The sequence below is a fragment of the Rhinolophus sinicus genome, linkage group LG03, assembly GCF_036562045.2.
Source record: "Rhinolophus sinicus isolate RSC01 linkage group LG03, ASM3656204v1, whole genome shotgun sequence".
Lineage (NCBI taxonomy): Eukaryota > Metazoa > Chordata > Mammalia > Chiroptera > Rhinolophidae > Rhinolophus > Rhinolophus sinicus.
In genome coordinates this window covers 194,750,636-194,771,582 of record NC_133753.1, presented here as the reverse complement: position 1 = coordinate 194,771,582, position 20,947 = coordinate 194,750,636, and the positions used below count along the sequence as shown (strand labels likewise).

Below are 20,947 nucleotides of genomic sequence, written 5' to 3'. Positions count from 1 at the left end.
AAAAGATGTAAATCAGTTATTTACTGCTTATATCTTTTAGTCCATGAATTGTGCAAAAAAAAGTATATTGATACTCTCCTTTACATTTTATGAAGAATCATCTAAAAGTAGCATAGATTATCCCGATTCCATTTCTGTCTCATATAGTCAGTTTAGAGAATGCTAAATGAACTATTTGGGGGACTGAAATTGATCATTTAATATGTATTTTTTAAAACGTCCTGCCAATCTTTTAAACCCCACTAGCAATTGCGATAAAGATTTCCTTTCCTCATTTTTCTTTCACTGACTTGTTCCCTTGATATTTGGCTTTGATGCTGTTCCTCATCTTGCCATTTCCACTTCCTGGGACTCTCACAGCTGTGTGTATAGAGAATAGGGGCGTCTGCATCTGGTGTTCTTCTGAGGCTGTGACTCTGGCAGAGGCATCTGACCGGGGTCCATAGGAGGTCACTGTGGGCTCAGGAAGAGAGAATGGCAGAAGTTTCCTCCTGGATCCAAAGGGTCCTGGCTTTCATTTTAGGCACTAAAGCCCAGGGAGGATTAGACACATCTTTTTGTTATTAATTAAGTGGAAAGTGAGAGATGAGACCCATAGGCACTTACCAGCTGTGATCTCACTGTGGACAGTGTGGAGCTGCACTCTTTGGAGAAAGATTTCAACTAACGGTGTGGGCTGCCTCTTCCTCCTTGAATGGATGGCGTTAGCAGCACATGGCCCATAGGCCAGTGGCAGGAGAACACCTCCAAACTGTCCCCATGTGACATTCACAAGACACTTGAATGGTTTAAAGTAAAGATGCCTTTTCACAGGATAGAAAAACAGATCTGGCAAAGTATTTTTTTGAATCTCTCCATTCAATATTTTTGGGTAGAACAAGTCACCAAGCGTGGCACCACTGCAGGCAATACGATCCTTCTGAATTTCATTTGGGTAAGTCTGTATGATATCCGATTTTCAAAAGAAGCAAATCACTAGAAACCCAAGATGGGGAAAGGTCATACTTACTTCAGCCTTTGAAAAGATCCTGCAAAAATACACAATCAACTCTTTAAAATCTTAGCCAACAGGCTACTGTTGTCCCAATAATAAGACTTCAGAAACAGAATTATGCTGGCTTTGCCAAGGTACTCGGCGTGCTCACGTCCTGTCTATACAGGAAGGAACACTTTTGTTTACTCAAAAGTTTAGGGGTCCCAAAGGAGCCCAGAAAATCCTGGCTTCCCCTTTCATAGGTGTTGGGAAACACAGGGAAAGTTTCTTTGTGTATGTGCACAGAGTACACCTCATGCCTCTCAAAGCCCATCTTATGTGACACCTGTGGCTGACAGGGGAGTGACAGGACTGCCACCATCACTGCTGTGGGTGGATGAAGTGATGCATCTTCTTAAGGGCCATTTATAACAGGCATCAGAAAGCATCCACACAGACATACTTTATACCCTGCAACACTCATTTTGAAAATCAATGTTAATGGTGCGAAGACTTAGCTCGCAGGGCGTCCATTAAAGTGTTTGCAGAACATCAACAATAAACAAGCAAAACAAAGCAAACAACCTAAAAGTTAGAACACATTCCATTGTTTCAATAAATGAATTCTATTATTTAGTCATATCCAGCCATTACAAAAGATGTTGTAGAAAAGACATAGAAATATATATTTTGATAAGTTATTAATTAAAAATTATCATTTAAAAACACCTCAAACAGTATAACACCAATTTTCTAAAATAATCATGCCAATAGTAAGTAGCAGAAGAAAAAGCCTGGAAAGATATACACAAAATAATTAATACCCTCAAGTTGGATATTGGGGATAGTAGGAGACCCTTATTTTTTTGCCTGTCCTTTGTGTCTTTCCTAATTTTTAACATCAGAGGTATTATTTCTGTAAGCAGAAAGAAAAGAGTCATTTAAAAATGTCCAGCAAAGTCAACCGTAGGAACTTGGCCATGTGGGCACTCGGTACTCTACCAAGCACTTAGAGCTTCCCATCAGCAAAACTACCCTGTTAGCAGGTACTGTGGGAATTCCCATTTTCCAGGTGAGGAAACTGAGGCCAAAGGAGACTTCAGTGCATTCCCCAGGATACCAGTGGCTATTCCCTTAGTGTTAAAATACCAGTTGAGTGCATTGATTAATTATATCAAAAATGTCAATGACTATATTAACTGATATTCACTTAGCTAACTTAATGTTAACTAATATTAATGAATGATATTGTTTAGTAATTAAAATAATATTAATAATTACTAATTTAAATTATCATATAAATAATGAGTACAACTCTTAACTACTCATTAGATTAACTGTATCAAACCTGTATAAAAATAAGGTCACCAGGACTTCTCCCCTAATAGAGAACAGCTCGGGAGCCTGAAGTCCACCACTGGCCATTCTCCCTGGTGGGCTGCGTCCTGAGGTATTGACGGCTGACAATCAGGGCTTCTGGCGTGGCTTTCTTGACTTATTCTCCCTCATTCACACATCCCTCTGTGGCATCTGCGGGGTCCCAACCTACCTTTAGTTAGTTCCCAGAATACCTCGTGCGTGGCCTGCAAGCATTCTAGAGAGTTTTTTTCTTAATAGAAAATAGACTAAAAGCCTATTTTCCATTAACGTATGTATTTTCATAGATAGTCCTGAAATGTGAAAGCTTTTTAAAAGCCTTAGGAATGCATTTTAAAATGTAAAGCCATAGACCTGTTTGTACAGGGATTGGCTGGCATGTTGTTGTTTAATCAGGGTTATTACAGAAACCTTTACAATCCCCCCCTAAAAAATATCCATCTAAGTGGCCCCTTATTTTGCTTTTCATTTGATGAGGCTGAACTGATTGATACCTATCATTCTAATAATGGTTTTTGGCATAATTTTAGAAGCAGAATCCTTTTTAAAACCAAATCTCACAACGATCCCCAGTTTATACCTATAACAGCAGACTCTACATAAAGGACGAATCACGCTGTCCGACCACTGCAGCTCACTTTTTGACTTTCCTTTCTTCGCCAAGAACAGCACTGATGAGCTAATATCGGTAGCCTTCCAGAGCTTATTGTGGATGACCTTAGCTGGCGAAGTAAAAGAGCTGGAAGGGCAACAATAAGCAATTTATCCATAGCTTATTCCATGTAATGAAACTAAAATGGAGTAGCTTACAAAGTGGGCTGGTTTTTAAAGACAGGGTTTATCAAACATCCATCAGATATATGTTTTATTACAATTATTAAACTTTTTTCAGTACTTTTTCTGTTCCAGGAATGCTAAGCTAGTACCATAACCCCTTGTTTGTAAAAACCGTAATGTAGCAAATCAAGGCTTTGAGAGCATGGCAGCCATGTCATTTAGTCCCTCCAGGCTCTGAGCATTATTTCTTCTTCTCAGTGACCTGAGAAGACAGTGAGGATATTATTACCCTCATTTTACAGATGAAGGCCCTGCGACACAGGCAAGCTAGTCACTGACCTAAAGTAACTCAGGTAATGAGTGGCTAAAGCAGGATGGAACCCAGGGCTATCCTGACTCCACTGCACCTGTCCATTGTGGTAAATAGTGAGAAAGTTAACCCTGGGCAGCTTTAACCCCTGCAGCTGCTCCCTATGAACTGAAAAGATGTCAAGGACCCACTTCTTCCCATCCTCGGTTCTTCCTGTTTCTTCCAGTGTCTGTCCATTTCCAGGGTATTTGACTTACCTTGGTCAAAACTTTTAGTTTTTAAAATCCTTTCTGTTTTAGATAGCCCCCCTGACACACAGTTTTCTTTTAACAAAATGCCTGTTCTTGGTATGCTTTTAACAGAAATACCCATAGTGATTTATAGCCTCTTAATGAATTAAAGAAAGCCCAATCCCCTCACCTTCCCCCTTATCACCCCCCCCCTTGGGATTAGAAAGCACAAAATTGCCACGGGGATACAAAAGTAAATTTGGGGAATGTAATCAATAACATTGTAAAGAGTTTGTAGGGTATCCGATGGACACTTGTCTTATAAGGGAGACCACCTCAGGGATGGTGTAGATACCTGATCACTGCACTGTACACCTGAAGCTGAAGCTGAACAGTAGTGAATGTCAACTATGTATATATATAGTTCCAAGAAGCGGAGTACAGCATTAGGAATAGAGACAGTGGAAATGCAATGGCTGTGTGCGATGTCAGAGGGGTAGTGGATGGGGGTGGGGGGTTGACACTGTGTGAGGGATATAAATGATAAACGTCTAATTAGTGCTTTGTTTTGTGCACCTGAAACTAATAAAAAACAAAAGGCCAAAAAAGATTCTGTATGCTCTAATTTTTAAAAACTCTGTAAATGTGTAAGTAGTCATATTTTCATTTTCAAGAAGCAAATGGCATTGGCTTATAATGTCCAAATTTTTTTGGATTATTTCTATTTGACAATGTGCATGATTATTTTTATTAAACATGCTAAGCTGGGCCAGCAAGCCACGCAATGAGTATTCTAGATCAAATGTGTTCAAGCACTGACCACTGGATCCATGAGCAGAAAAAGGCATCTGGTTTCACAGCACATTTCTAAGTTAACCTGTGAGCTTGGTGGTGGTCCCCAGTTTTCATTCTTACTTCAGCATTTGTCAGGAGAGGTCCTGAGTATTCATCTGACGTGTCTTTCTGTTCTAGTACTTCATATACAGCTGCATTCTGGGACTGATATCCTGCTCGGTTTTCCTGCGGGTGAATTACGAGTTGAAAATGTTGATCATGATGGTGGCGTTGGTGGGCTACAACACCATCTTTCTCCACACGCACGCCCACGTCCTGGATGATTACAGCCAGGTCTTATTTGAGAGGTAACCTTCTTCCTCTTCCTCCTCTTTACATTAGTTCTTTCTGGGGACATTGGTAACGTGAGTGTGGGTTGAGTAAATGCAAAGTAGCAATAAGAGAGTCACTACTAATCACTGTGTGAGAGTTTCCTTCAAGTGATGGTTCAGAGGATGATGTGTGTGTTTATTACAGATTGCGTAGAATGTGTATTATCATAGACGCTCAGAAAGCATGCAGTGGTTTAGAGAGTTGATTTTGTTATCTTAGTCTATCGATAAGAATAATCCGGGGTTTCTCACCCTCAGTATTATTGATGTTTTGTACTGAATAATTTTCTGTTGGGGGTGAGGAGCTCCCCTGTGCATTGTAGGATAATTAGCAGCCTCCCGACCTCTGCCACTTCATGCCAGACACAATCACCCAAAGTCACGACAACGAAAAATGTCTCCAGACATTGCCAAATGTGCCCTGTAAAGCAAAATAGCCCCCATGTTCAGAACAGTTGCTTCGACTTACACAAAAATACTGGAAAAATAAGTGGATGTATTTCCGAGTTATAATGCTAAATTTCATATGGGAAAGTTCCTAAAATACCCTTGTATAGAAGGGAGAGCTTCTATCAACTGTGGCAATTCTCTGTTCTATGAAGAAATTGACTTCCAAGAAAAGGTATAATTGTATTTGTTACTCTCCCAGCCTTAGGACTAGATGCTCATGGAACAATCTCTCAGGGCCATTCACTTGGTTTATACAAGGTTTCCTGTAATCAAATTGCTTCCATAAGCTTCTAATGAATATTATATTCCCTGCTTGAGAAAAGGTTTAATCATCATGATATTCTCCATCTTACATTTTAACAGCAAAACAATGTTTTATCCCAAGTGTTAGATTTATTTCTGGACCCACCAGCCTTCATGTTTCTCCTGTGAGCGCTTTAAGTAATCCTCCATAATATTTCTATATTTCTTTTAATGTAAAGCAAATCCTCAAATATTTGCAAGGATTCATTGCTCTGGAAAGATGGTTTGAGTTGAGAACGCACAACCACAGACTTCTCCTTTGCAGCCCAGTGTCAACCACAGTGGGTCCTTCCGTGAGCAAACGTTTCTGACCAATAAGAACACTTTCAGAACCACAACTGCATTGCCTTCTCTTCACCTAATTTAATTGTCATCATTCTCCACACCATAAAGTCCTAATAATCTGTAATCAAGCTTAGGGTAGTAGGGTGGCAAAAACGTATAATTGTATTAAGGAAATTTGATGATTCCTTAGCCAAGATGAGAATGAAACCAGAAGTTAATTTTCCAATAAATTCTCAAAATTGTCAACCAAACATGCTTTAATATTTCTGTACTGTGTCCAGACAGCCCGTATCAAATCCCTAACTAAATGTACCGTTACTGATTTTTACACACAGCAGACGATGATATTTAACTCCCCTTTATTAAATTGAAAGCTCCTGAATGTGCTGCACAGCTGTAGCAAAAGAAGAAATGAGATTAGCAAGTTCCTGATGGGTGACATTTACTCTTTGGGGACCCGCGTGAGAAGCACTGCCGGTGGTTAGGACCTCAGCAGCAAGACAGCAGTACTTTGCTTGCAATAAAGGAGTTTCTCCTGTCAGAGCCGCTTCATTTCCTTCCAGACCTTTTGTGTTTGTTCTCTTGGTTTTGTCGTTATGATGGCCCTAAAGCCAGGGGGGGCTGACGTGAGCAGCCTCAGGGCCTGGCCTTCACTTCCAGCAGGAAGCCAGTATCCTCTCTAGGTGGGGTGCACCTGTCTCCCCATTGCTAATCTTGACCTTAAAGTTCTGGCACTTCCAGACCTCATTCCTTCACGAGATGCCACAATACTCCCAAAGCATTCGTCCACCAAAAGATGGATATTACATGAATTATAACATAATACCAATTTTCTCTAATATCAGTTTAAAAATAAACCCAAGTGAGAGACTCTGAAAAGTGGAAGTTTAGAATTCCCTCCTGATTTCTCAGCCTTCTTGTGTGTTTGATGCAACCCGGTACCTCACGCCAGAGCCCAAACCCATCAATGTCAATGTTTGGTTTCTCTTCTGAGATTTAAGAGATTCCCCATCAAACGACTGAACCAGATTTCTTCATCCTTTGTCTGGCTTACTGATGCTGACACAGCTCTTTCAGAAAGGAAAATTGAACGAGGATCCTTTAAAAAGTAAACAAATAAAACTGATCTGGGCTGGTGCCTTGAGAGTGACTGTCCCTAAGTCCCAAGCCAGGCATCCCCTTTAAGGAGGGAACTAGCTTAAGGAGCACAGATGTGAGGAGCTGTGCATGGTCAGAGTCACAGAAAAATGACATCAGCGTCAGGACGAAATAAGATGTCTCTCATTTCCCACGCCACCCCCAACCACAACAATAATAATTGACACCTCCCATAGACTAATAATTAGCATCTGTGGGAGCAGTGCAGTCCAGTACCATAAGCCAAGGGGTCCAGGAGGAGTCTTACCTACCCATGTATCAGGTAATAGTCATACAGACCTTGGTCCCGGGCATGGACCCTGGTGGCCCATGGACCTATCCCAGCCCCTCTCAGCTGTGGTCTGGGAGCCCCTGAAAGATACTCCTAGCCAGTCACCCGTGGACCAGACAGCCTTTGTGGAAGTCCATATTCCCAGAGGAGAGGTTCCAGCGCACCACTGGAAGAAAACTGCAAGCTTGAATGCATTGAGGTAGGAACAGTTTGAGTCCACCCACCTCCCCCCTCCCCCAAGGCAGCACAGCTTAGGGCCAAGAGACCTTCTCACCCATGGTTTCTCCTGCGGAGGAAAAACACACACGTGTGATGAGCACTGGCTTCCCAGCTGTGCAGGACGCTACAGGAGGCCCGTGTCTTTCTTGACCCATCCAGAGTACTAAATCGGAAGCGTCATGACTGGGGGTCACGAAGAGCTGCACAAATGGCAGAGAGGACTCTCAAAGGGCATTAAAGGGACTCTGCTAACTGCATTGTAGCCTCCATCATGCATTCTGCCCATGAGCCGCAGGGAGCACCTCACCCATGGTTCCCCCTCACCCCAACTGGCCACAGGCACCCTGTGCTCCATGTACCTCACCCGGCACCCCTGCTCTGTGTGTGGCCAGCTCCCTGTGTGCACCCCACTGGCAGTGGAGAGAGCGAGCGTTGGCTGAGGGCTAGTGAGCACACACAGAAAGCTGGCCCAAACATGCAATTTCAACATCAGCAAGTTTTGTTTGGGAAAACAAAACAGAAGCTGTCAGCAGTGGACCTGGGGCATTGCAGGATGGGCAGGAGGAAAACAGTCTTAAAAATTCTGCCACACGAAGGAGCAAGACGCGCTTTGCAGTTTCCAAGGACACACAAATGGTGGACATGTACATGAAAAGATGCTCAACATCACTAATCAGGGAAATGCAGATCAAAACCACATGAGATATGGCCTCACCTGTCAGAATGGCTGTCACCAAAAAGACCAGAGATAACAAGTGCTGGCAAGGACGTGGAGAACAGGGACCTAGTGCACTGTTGGTGGGAATGTAAAATGGGGAGCAGCCACTGTGGAAAGCAGTGTGGAGCTTCCTCACAAAATTAAAGACAGAACTGCCATGTGATCCAGCAACCCCACTTCTGGGTCTCTATCCAAAGGAAATGAAATCAGGACCTCGGAGAGATATCTGGGCCCCCATGTTCATTGCAGCATTATTTACAATAGCCAAGACATGGAAGCAACCTAAGTGTCTGTCAATGGATGAATGGATAAAGAAGAGGTGATCTATATATAAATATAGATATAGCATGCTTTTACCTCAGTTTATCTACTATTACCAACACAACAGAAACTAAGTTTCTTGGGGTACTTTTCTTCATAAAAAATAGAGGCTTACTTCACCAAAAGAACACAAAATTTGTCAATTTAAATGTTTGCATCTACCTGCCTGGACCGCTTTCTCTCCTGAGAGGAATGCAAACGTTGTTTTCTCCCTCAGCAGAACTGTTTGCCTTTAGGTTAGATGCTGGTTCACCGGGTGATCCCTGGTGACATACCCGTCACTCAGTTTGTCAGGTTTCTTTGTTCCTTTGGACTCTCAAACTTGAGAGCCAAAGCGAATGCCCTGTTAACAGCCTCGGGTAAAGGCCAACTATAAATTAGTGTGTGGCTACAGGCATGTTGGGTATCTAAGTCTCCAGACTCCAATTTTAGGTATCAAAGAAAGCATATTTGGTCACATTTTGGTTAAGCCCTCAATGCACTTTGGCTGAGTTCTGAGTCTTAGAGTTAGAAACTTCTTCAGTTATGTTAGCTCTGTCTTGCCCACTGTATAACTCACTGATGGAACAACCCTCGTATGTGAAAGTCTGGAGTGGATTTCATCCTTAAAACTTAAAGGAGAGAGAGAGAGAGAGAGAGAGAGAGAGAGAGAGAGAGAGAGAGAGAGAGAGAGAGACCTGACACCCAATTAGCTATCGTTTTTATATAAATGGCCAACCTAAGTGTTATAGTTGAACTGTGTCCCCAAAAGAAGACATGTTGAAGATCTAAAGCCCTGTACCTCAGAATTCGACTTTATTTGAAACCAGGTCATTGCAGATGTATTGAGTTTAGATGAAGTCATACTGGAGTAAGGTGGGCCCTAATCCAACATGGCTGGTGTTCGTATAAGAAGATAACCAAAGCCAGACAGAGATACACAGGGAGAGTGTCATGTGATGATGAAGGCAGGCATTGGAGTGATGCAGGAATGAGCCAAGGAGCGCCAAAGCTAGTGGCCAACCACCAGAAGCTAGGACGGGGCCAGCAAGGATTTCCATGCAAGTTTCAGAAGGAGCATCGCCCTGCCCTGCTGACACCTCGATTTCAGACTCTGGCCTCCAGGACTATGAAATAATACATTTCTGTTGTTTTAAGCCACAGAGTATGTGGTTTGTTGTTTTGGCAATCTTGGGAAACTAATAAAATGATCAACTCAATTGACTAGACTCTGCCAAGAAGACCTCCTGAAATTTTATTCTATTCCAGATGCTTCCTCCACACACCAAATTCCTTTTCCTCTCACCTCTCCCACAATCATACAAACAACAAGGTAACCCAGGAGTGAATCTATGGACGGAGAAATTCGTCCTTCAAGCTATAGGGACCCTGACAGCAGCCATCCGTGAGAGGCCCACAGGGGAGACAGGGTCTGGGGGGCATTGACAGTGCTTGAGGGCTAGTTGAATAAAAGAAGGTTTAAAGACATCTGAGTGAAACCCAAGAAAACAAGATGCAGTCCTTCCTAGTACAGAGACTCTCAGGAGTGGAAACGGTACCCATGTGTTGGTACACAAGTCTGTTCTACAGGCGGTGTTGTTGCTCCTGATGACTGAGGTCCACTTAGGTCTGTACTTTCAAGTCCACTACCCCACCCCGCAGTGAGAGCCCTCCATGTCTTGCTTATCCCTAGTCCCCACCTGCAGCCACCACGAAGACTCAAGGTCTGGGAGATGAATAGAGCAGGACACTTCCACCCCTAAACCAATTAATAGGAGGAGTGCCAAAAAAGGATTTTTCCCAGGAGGTTGGTTACATGTATTTTCTGTGTAATTAATTGCAAACCCAGTTGGGACCTCAGAGAACGCTCCAGAAAGGCTGTGCTTGCTTTGAGGACTCTTTTCTCCCTATCAAGCTAGCTGTGACTAGAAGAATCTGCTCATCAGCCTATGGAGGTCAGCAGGCCATGAATTGCATAAAGGGATCCTCCCTCCCACTCTCCATCAGTGAGAGGGACCTGAGCTGGCTTTGTATGTTTGGGGCATCTGGCCCCTTACCTGGGAATGCAGAGGGGACATGAGGTCTGATTGGTTGCACCAATGAAGCTACTGCAAGGTCCTTGCCTGGGAGTTAGCAATTCACTCTTAGCCTGGGGCTTACAGGGATGGTGGGCGGGAGAGGGAGGTGGCCCAGCTGCTTTCTCAAACCCTGGAATTGTGAAGTGGTAAGATGTTCGTGAAGCAATATGAAAATTAAAAACCCAGCCTGCACCATCTTCTTGGGCTGTTGGCTGCATTGTACCACTTTTACTAACTGGTCAAGATTGTGTGGATACAATCAGTACAGGGAAAAAAAATGAGTTTAGCATTCATTGAAGTCAGCAAGTTTATAAACATCTGCTCCCCTGAGTCCCTTCAACTGTGCTGTTTGACACAGCTGACAGGGCTCCAAAGGAACCTTGTTTCTTAAAACCAACATTAGCAAGACAGGAAAATGGCACTTTTCAGCTTATTTCATTCTCAGAGAGAAGCTGGTGACCTCGTTATGCCTGATGAGCTCGGATTCTTCTAGCCACAGCAGGTTTGGTCAGGAGGAAAGCACCCTAAATGCACACAACCTTTCTGGAGAGTTCTCTGAGGTCCTAAGCTCTTGAACCACTGAGATCGGGCAATTGTGTCCTCATTTCTGCAGGAATCCACTTCCCTTTTGAACTTGGAACTTGCGTTTTGTTAATGACATTCACCACTCATTCCTTATCTGTAACTGCCTAGTTCCATCCCCTCTCTTGTCACTCTGGTTAATACTGAAAATCATGAGTGCCATTAGGAACTGCTTCCTGTGTGGCAGGCTCTGTACCAGGTGTACAGTCACCAACACATCCCATAAGGTAGGTATTGGCACCCCCTTGGGCTGATGAGGAACATGGGATTTGGAGGAGTTTATCCTAGGTCCCACAGCTCAGTGCAGAGGGTGGAGCCAAGACTCCAACCTGGGCTATCTTACTTCAAAGCCCACCTGAGCTCTTCTCTTTAGTATTGTTTTCAATTCCTCTTATTATCGCATCAGCACTTCAACCCTCCTTGGAGAAGCAGAAAAATCTCAAAGCAACTTCAATTCACAAGCAGAAAGTGATATTTATAAATGATTTAATGTGATGTATGATGCTTGTGTGACATGATATCTCTACATTATCAACATTTATTTGAAGTCTGTCTTATAGTTACATGTGGGAAACTATCATTTGTCAGCTTATGTAGGACTACCATGGGGGACGGCAGTAGATTTCTCCTTGCGTGCTGTGTTTTCAGGCTTCTCCACAGAGTTAGAACCAATGGGAGATATAGATATGGATATGATATAGATATAGATATAGAGATAGATATAAATATGGAGAGAGAGATGGATATAGAGAGATGATATAGATATAGACATATATATATAGATATAGATATAAATATAGATATAGATATAGATGGATAGAGACAGACGGATAGAGATGGATAGATATAGAGATAGATGATATATAGACAGAGACATCATACAGATATAGATACAGATATAGATATAGATAGATATGGATAGAGATATAGGTAGATGATATAGATATAGACAGAGACATGCTATAGATGATAGAGATGTAGACATATAGATTAGACAGACGGGTATGATTTATCACAAAGAATTGGCTCACATGATAATGGAGGTTGGCAAGTCCAAAATATGCAGAGCTGATATCCCAGTTTGAGTCTGAAGGACAGAAGCTGCTATAGGACCAGGAAGAACCAATGTCACAGTTCACAGGTGGGAGACAATTCTCTCTGGCTCAATGTTGGGTCAACCTTTGCTTCTGTTCAAGCCTTCAACTGATGGATGAGGCCCGCCCACATTATGGTGGGCAATCTCGTTTACTCCATCTGCCTATCCAAATGTTAATCTCATCCAAACCATCCTCACAGAAACACCCAGAGTAATTAATGTTTGACCTAATAGCACCTTGTGGCCCACTCAAGTTGACTCATAAAATTGACCACCCCACAAGCAAACTCAGATGTGTGGGTGGTCATTGCCTAGAATATTGAGGTGAGGATGGAGGGCCCCGGCCAGCATGGGAGAACTTGGGCAGGGATACGTGACTGATGTCTGCCTGGAACTGAGGGGAAGTGGGCCAGTGGATCTAGGGTTCCCATCCTTTTCTTGCCCTTCTGACACAAAAGCATTTCTATGAAAGCGGGAGTAAGAATGGGTGCCTGCGAGAAAGTCGTATGCAAGTATCTTATTCATAGGTTACAGTAGCTTGCAGAAATTGTTTCCTTCTTCATTTTTACACCTTACATGATTATTAAATTCTAGCAAGCTATGTCTTTCTGAGAATAATGACTTAAAAAAACGGAAGGTATCATACGGAAGATGGGACAATGAAGTTTGTGAACTTTCCGCTGTGTAAGCACATGGTGGAAAGTTTGCGAACTTAATTGTGCACCCTTCATATATCACGTTATCCATATTGATAGTGTAAAAATATTACTAAGACTCTGCTATTCCTTCCTCTTATATTTGTTAGAGTTTGGTATAAAGTAAGAAATCTATATTAATTTGGAGAGACTTTTTTTTATTGTGCTCTCAAAATGGGATTGTTTTGTTGTTTTGATGTAATCTGGGTTTGGAGATATATTTGAAAACACGCGTGTGTTTGGTGGGAGCAGAATGTAGACAGGCACTAGAGATTCTGAAGTTGCTGCCACAACTTTTAAGTCCTGTGTGTCTGTCATTTTGCATTGTTTTTGTCTGTTTTATTGTTTGTTTGTTTTTTAATAGACCAGGCATCTGGAAAGACCTAAAGACCATGGGCTCAGTATCTCTGTTTATATTCTTCATCACACTGCTTGTCCTGGGCAGACAGGTAAGAAGTCTGTTTTTTGCCTAACTTCTGTACCGTGCTGTGTTCATAATACTTGGCTGACGTGCATTGTAGTTACTTTCATGCAAACAAATGTTCAAGCAGCAGAATCATCTCATGTAGGGGAAAGCAGGGAGCTCGGGGGTGTGGGCTTAGATAGAGACAAAAGGAAAAAGCGCTTTCATTTTTTCCACAAGTGGCAAACTTTGTGAATATTAGTGATCCAAGTCAGTTTTCTTGTTAAAGCTCAAAATACATTTTGGATGTCTCGTAAGGCTAAAAAAAGTGTTCCCTCATAGCTGACATCCCTTGACTAGAGTTTCATTTGCTTTGGAAAAAGCATCTTGACTGGGGTTTCATTTGCTTTGGAAAAAAACATCTTGACTGGGGTTTCATTTGCTTTGCAGAGTGTAGAGCATGCCTCTTTTTTATTTCTTTTTTTTTTCTTTTTTTTTTTTTTTCTGTTGCTTGCAATCATTTCTAGAAATACAGCCCTCTGTTCAAAATACAGTCCTCTGTTCAAACATTTTATTTTGTGATGTGAATGAACCTGTTCCTCCTTGGGCCCCCCACCCCCTGTTGGTCTCCCAGTAGAGGCTGTGAGTGCAGGGGTTTTTACAGGCAATATTCTTCCTCTGCCTGCCCATAAAGACAATCGTCCAAAGAACAGACTGATCTCATGCCAGGCAACTCTGCCTTCCTCAGTCCAAATTTGCTTTGAGTGATTCAATGGAGAGCGTGAGTCGAAGAAGTGATTCACTTGGAAATAACCAGCTAAGATACAAAGCCAATTAAATTACATACACATCACTAAACTGTTAAGTAGGAAGCTGTCGATCGTCAGGGCAGAATCCAGATCTGTGAGTGACAGCCCAGTAGCCTGGGGACACTGTAGTCTTCTATCGGCCAGAGCAGTGCAAGTGGCAGCCTTCCCCAGAGGTCAGGGGACAGCCCTCACCCCTGTTCCTGGAGCTTGGGAGATCCCTGTCTCGCCACTGCCCTCCCCTGCCTCTGTCCCTGGCACCTCCTTGGTTCTGCTGCCTTTGGCTTGCGTTATTGACAACCTGTACATTTCAATTAACCTATTATAAAATACCCTGTCCTGGTTTTTGTTTTGTTTTGTTTTTGCCCCGGTTGCGTTCGTTTCTCCTACTACCTGGTTTTCTCTATAGTGACCAGCTGTCTGTTCTCACTCATAGAGAAAAGGCATGTCCTCCCCCAGGAAACGCTGTAGTGTTGAGGTAAAAGAACCAGAGTTCCTTGCAGAGTATCACCTAGACATCATCCCTCAAGAAACAACATGGCCATCCCTCTGCGGGGTCACCTGCTTCTCCGTTTCCTACCTGGGATGTTTTGTCCTGCACTTCCTCCCATTAGACTGACCACTCAGATGGCTTCATAGCAATACCTTTAAGAACCTAGAATAGAATTGAACTCTCCCACATATGTATTGATCCTTGAGATGATAAACACTCCATCCCACTACATAAATGTTATTGAATCCTCCGCTGCCCATCGGTCGCTTTCTAATGGATTTAAGATAAATAGTCAAAATCGTTAATGCTGGTCTTACAGGAGCCATTCCTTTTTGTCCCTAATGTGACAATAAGTAATATGTACATTTGAGGACTCAAAGTCATCACTTCCCCCGGGAGTACTCATATGCATAGTCGTCCTTTAACAAGTAGCACCAAGGTTATTCCAGCGGGAGCCAGGAGGCTGACCTGCGGTCTGAATCATTAAGAGAGTGACTTGCTAAGGTCCCAAGACTTCCGGGCTAAGAAGAACTGCAAAGTCTGACATGTAGCGTTTCTGTACACCCTTCTGGAAAAACAAATATGTTATTAACTGACATTCGATATTTGAAATCAGGTTTTTAGGTTTCATATGTGTTCATATCCTCAGAGTTGTTTATTTCCTGAATGGTTTTGTAGACCATCATACAGACATTTTGCAACTTATTTTTGTCATCATTTGTCCTAATGGCTCTCCAGCCCCATGACCATCTTTTCTGAATTGATGGTGATGTGTTTGCTTTCTGAGCAAGTTAGTATACTAATATTGCTGTCGGTTTCTAAGAAATCTTAATGAAAACATAATACATGCCCTGGATAAGAGCTACAGTCCTGTTCTCTGTACTGAAATCGAGTTTGTGATGGAAATACTGGCCGACTCAAGGGCCTTTCCTGTATTTCTCCCGGGTTGAAGCAGCACACTGCCATCAAGGGTCTGCCTTCTAGGTGGGCTCACTCAAGATGTGGAAGCAGGCAGTTGGCAGCCTCGTGGCCCACGAGTGAGGCTGAGATCACTGTGTGTAACAGTTCAGAATCCAAGCAAATGTGATCACATGCTTCCTGCTCCCCGGCCAGGGACTGTTTCTTCTGTCTGTGTAGATAGACATAAATCCCTCTCATTCCTCAGTGTGTTTTCAGAACTAGACAAAGCACAGAAGTGACCTGGCGGCTGTGCTGGGATGTCAAACAGCAATGAGGGCCGCTGGGTCCCCATCTGGCCCCGATGTCACTTCCAGGCTTCCTGCCCTCTCCTGCCCTTGCAGTGAATGAGGAGCAGATGTCAGGTTTCTGAGTGGGCCCTGGGCCCCTGAGAACATGGGAATAGCCCCAGGTAGAGCCTGAGAGATGGGTGGCAATGTGAGGAATGGAGGGTCACGAGGCAGGGCTGCTGTGTTATTGGAAGTGACAGGCAGAGTCACGGAGACAGGGGCTCCCAACTCCTCTGCTGGATCTCTCCCCATTGGCTCCCCCTGTGATTCTGCCAAATCGCCCTTTCTTCCTCGTATAAGGACAGCAGCCATTGGAGTCCCCGCCCACCCTAAATCCGGGCTGATCTCTGCTGAGATCCTGAAGGTCATTACATCTGCAGAGACCCTCTTCTCAGTGAAGGTCACGGTCACAGACACTGGAGAATAGGACTTAGAATGGTCTTTGGGGGACACCGTTAAATCCATGAGAACCGGTGTGGGATAGAAACATTTGTCCTCCTTTGGGTGTTGCCACGAGAGTTTCTAATGAACCTGTACATCAAGGAGAAGACTGTATAGCAGAGTGTTGCTGTGGGAGGACAGACATGAAGATTTGGCAAAATGCCACTTTCCGTCCAGTGTGGCTGGTCCCAGGCTGCTCTGGTTCCTTGTGGTAGGAGACTTGCAAAACGCTTGCCTGCAACACACGAGCCGTTGCTCGGAGAACCTGAGCGACCTCTTCGTGTGGTTTACAGAAACCTTTCTAACCTGCATGAACTGGGCTTGCTGCCTGCCCACTGGCTCCTGGGTTTCTTCTCACGTTTCATTGCTGTCGAATCTGGAGCACATACCTGTGTCTTCTCAGTGCCACCATCATGGATTGTTCTGTCATTTTAGTTTAAAACCAGCCACGCCACAGGTTGATCCCCCAAAAGACCCAAATAAATCATCTATTCTCCAAGCAAGGGCCTTTTTTCATAAGTGCCTAGCATGATTGCCATAAATGCAGAATGTGGAGAATGGGGCATTAATGTAAAATTTTAATATGAACACACTTAAAATTATCTTTTGCAGTCTTTCTTAAAAAGGTCTGGCTATCGGACATAAAAATAAATGCCACCCCAGAGAAGGAAGAACAATTTCTGAGTGTGTCATATATAGTTTGAGGAAACCTAATTGATGAATGCCCAGTGTTCTTCAGGTTTCAGAATGTAGACTTTTTTTTTTAACTCTCCATTTGTTCATGAGCAGCCATTCATGTGTGTGTGTGTGTGTGTGTGTGTGTGTGTGTGTGTGTGTGTGTGTGTGTTTGTGGTTTTATACTGTCACTGGTATAATTAACCAAACCATAAAAGAAACAAACCCCCTGCATTTAGTTCCCCTTTGCACTTATTTGTCAATAAATTTCTATCTGTGCTGAGACGCTCTCTCTCGTAGGCCCTTCTGTTATAGGAGGAGTCGCTCAAGTCTATTTCCTTGTATTAAATTATTTACATCACAGCACAAAGTGGCGCTAAAGCCAAAGAGAGCCTTTGACAGTACACAGCCTCTCTATTTCCACATTGTTAACTGGTTTTTAAAAACATTACATTTTAATGCCTTATAAAGCATGAACACATATGTTTTTATTACCAGGCACCATCTTAATTAAATTACATCAAAATGAACTTTTGCCTAAATATAATGTAATTCTCTCAGTACAGTGAATTACCAAATGAAAAAAAATGCATATTTTTCAATGAATACTTAATTATATAATTTGTGCTAGGGGAAAACTGATTTTTAAATATTAAAAGCAAACTGCCATAAATGAGCACTATTATTTTTTAAAATGCAAATCATTCAACAAGGCACTCTCTCTGTTAATGTGCTTTTCACATATTCATTATTTATATTCTGTCATCCCTCTTTTCAAAAACTAATTCAAGCCATCTTCTATGAACAACTGTGCGAGACGCTTCCATGTCTTCTTTTCTTGCAAGCCTCCGATATAAGTACTTTCTCTATTCCTGAGGCTGGTTCTTTCCTGAACTAGTTGTTTGCACATCCATGTCGGAGGTTTTATGAGAGCCATTTGGGGGGAACAGAGGGCTTTGTAGGGAAGGTGACAGTTCTGTTTGGGGGTTCTTTTTTCGGTTTTGTTTCAGTCTTTTAATTTTCTCTTTAAAACCTCCGCTCTCTGGCAGGACGAGATGCCTATTGTTTCTTTACCTCTGTGTCCTCTTGTAACAGAATGAATATTACTGTAGGTTAGACTTCTTATGGAAGAACAAGTTCAAAAAAGAGCGGGAGGAGATAGAAACTATGGAGAACCTGAACCGCGTGCTGCTGGAGAATGTGCTTCCCGCCCACGTGGCTGAGCATTTCCTGGCCAGGAACCTAAAGAATGAGGTGAGACGACGTGGAGCTGGTGGCCTGGATGGGGCAGTGGGCTGACTAAGTGCTGTGGGCTGACTAAGCGTTGGGAACTCCAGGCAGTGACCTAAATGCCTGTGGTCCTCCAAACACCTCAGTGTTCAGGTCCAATATTGGCCTGAATTTGTCCATTTTCAGGAGGACACTGATTGGTTGTATAAACATCAGTCGAGAATAATGAATGTCTTAGCGTGGAGTTCATTCATTATTTCTCATTTTTCTCCCCCAATCACATAAAGTTCTGAAGGTTCAATACAAGGCACAGAGTTCCAAATAGGTCACAAAGTGGCCACCACCTTCTCCCTGGAGTGGGAGGACGCCTTCCTTGCCAGCATGAGATAGAGGCCCAAGTCCAGAAGCAAAATTAAATCCTGCATCCTACACTTCTACTCAGTGCTCATGGCTTCCCTGAGAGCCTTTTAAAGGTCTCAGAATTTCAAAGATATGAGGTAAAATATGGGAGTCATCAACACAAGAATAGATCAAAGTCCTGAGCCCATCCATTTGAATGGAGAAATGGGAATGTCATGGAATGTCTAAAGGAATGGATATTTAGCACTGAAAAGGCTGGGGTGTCATTTCAGCAATGCCGTAGCTTATGAAATGAAATTTCATGACTTTTTTTCATATTCCTGAATTACAAGAGTCAGCTGATGCACCTGCAGTGGAACTCTCTTAGTTTGTGAAACACGTATTTGAGCACCCACTGTGTGCAGAGCTGAGTTCAGTGGCATTCCAGAGAGGTCTGAGGTGCAGTCCTGTTCTTAGGACATTTTTAGTGAGGATGAACGGTAGGTGAGGGATGGACTAACCTACAGATGGATGAACTCGTGAACAGATAAGCTCAACCATGATGATGCTCTAGCAACCTCGAGGGAGAAGGCTGGGAACAGTACTTTTCTGAAGCATGTGTCAAGTTTATACTAAGGAGAAGTGCCAGGTGGGGGGTGAGATGCTGGACACTGTCACTGTCATCTTTCTGGGGCGTTCTGGGCGTGGTGAGCCAGTCAGGGTCCCCCAGTAGGTGTGACTGACCACAGGTCATTCACTCTTCGATTCCTTCTCGTGGGTTCTCCATGTTCAGTAGGGTATTCAGCAACCGATTTACCTTTTGGTCACAGATAATGAAATCACTACATGAATGAAAGGGACCATCTGTTTTCATTAGCCTCATAAGAGTTTCCTTATGTCTATATATCTAGGTATCAATTCAGTCTGTAAATTCATCATGTACGTAATGTTGCCCCTGCCCTCAGGCTGGGCTGGGCCTGGATACATGGATGAGAAGGGCAGAGGTGGCCTTGTCCTCAGGAGGGGACAGGATCCTCTTGTCTACCAGGGCACTGGCAGCATAAATGTGGGAGTCCAGAAAGGCCACCTCTGTGAGGCAGTGACTTCTGAACCTGAAAAGAAAATGCTAGAAACTAGTGGGAGATAGAGGATGAGGAGGGAGAAGAAGAGAATTTTCCAGGTCCTCAGGGCAACTTCCAGCCTGACACCAGGACAGTGCCTAGTTCGAGATGTGAAAAGGCCCCAGGGAGCAGCCGTGTAGGCCTTACAGATCCCCTGCGCCCTCCTGAGGTCTCCCTGGGCCAGACTTGGGGAATCCGTGGATTCTCTCTCTTCTTTCCTGTTTGCCTGACTTATTCTAAGCCAGCCTCTGAACTCTATCGCCCCTCAAGAAATCACGGGAAAGCAGGATGGAGAAGGAAGGTGAGACCAGAGCTAGACTCGAATCTTAGCCCAGCATTTCCTATCATGTAAACCTGCAGTCTCCTCCTCTGTAAATTGAGAATAAAGTACCCGCCTCTGAGGGTTGAGTCGCGGGTGTATTCATGCCTGTAGAGTGTTCAGAGAGCTGCCCATCCTGTCATGCAGCAAACAGTCAGTCTGGTGCTTTTCATGCTTATTCTTGGCATCGTCATCATTCCCCAGGCAGTCACTCTGGCTGACGTCAGCAGACAGTGGGGAAACGCAGGGTATGGAATATATATCCTTGCCTGGCTAGATGTACCCAATTTCCTAAACAGCAGAGAAGTCAGTGGAATTGATACCACTTTTATAAAATTGGCACTTTTTAACTAGAACAGGTTTCTAGAAGGTTATCTTTCTGACTTAGTCAGCATTAAGTTTGGCAATCACACATGCCACCGGTTGTCTTCACAGGATGTGAGTGTTCACAAAAACAGCTTTGCAGCAAGAGAAAGTACAGGTCTCCACAATGAGCCAGCTCGACCATATTGAGCACAGAGAAGGAAAAGAAACCCTCGATTCTATTGTTTATGTATTTTGTACAGACTGTGAGGCAGTAGCAGAAGGCATTGCAGGGTGGATGGCCCAGAGAACAGGAAGATGACACGAGTCTAGCTTTTCCAGGAAGTGGCTGTGACCTGCCAGGGGTCGCCATTCCCCTGATGTGTTTGTTATGAGACCTAAGTAGGGGAAGAACATTCTTCTCAGAGACCACCCTGGAGTCACAGTGCTGTTGGAGTGCTCACTCTCTGCCAAGGGATTCATTTGGTTGCCCAGAGAACGGAGCTCACCAACAGCATTCATGCTGAGTGGATTTCCTCGCCCTACCAGGCAGACAGGATTTGCCACCCACTAGCAGTATTC

General features: G+C 43.5%; 1 protein-coding gene across 1 annotated transcript in view; it reads left to right on the top strand.

Moving 5' to 3' along the window:
* The window catches only part of ADCY2 (adenylate cyclase 2), a 348,589-nt gene that overhangs the window by 306,012 nt on the left and 21,630 nt on the right, over window positions 1-20,947 (top strand). The window contains exons 18-20 of the mRNA XM_074329098.1: window positions 4,640-4,809; window positions 13,353-13,437; window positions 18,149-18,307. Of these exons, the coding sequence (XP_074185199.1) occupies window positions 4,640-4,809; window positions 13,353-13,437; window positions 18,149-18,307 (414 nt within the window). The remainder of the gene's footprint in view (window positions 1-4,639; window positions 4,810-13,352; window positions 13,438-18,148; window positions 18,308-20,947) is intronic.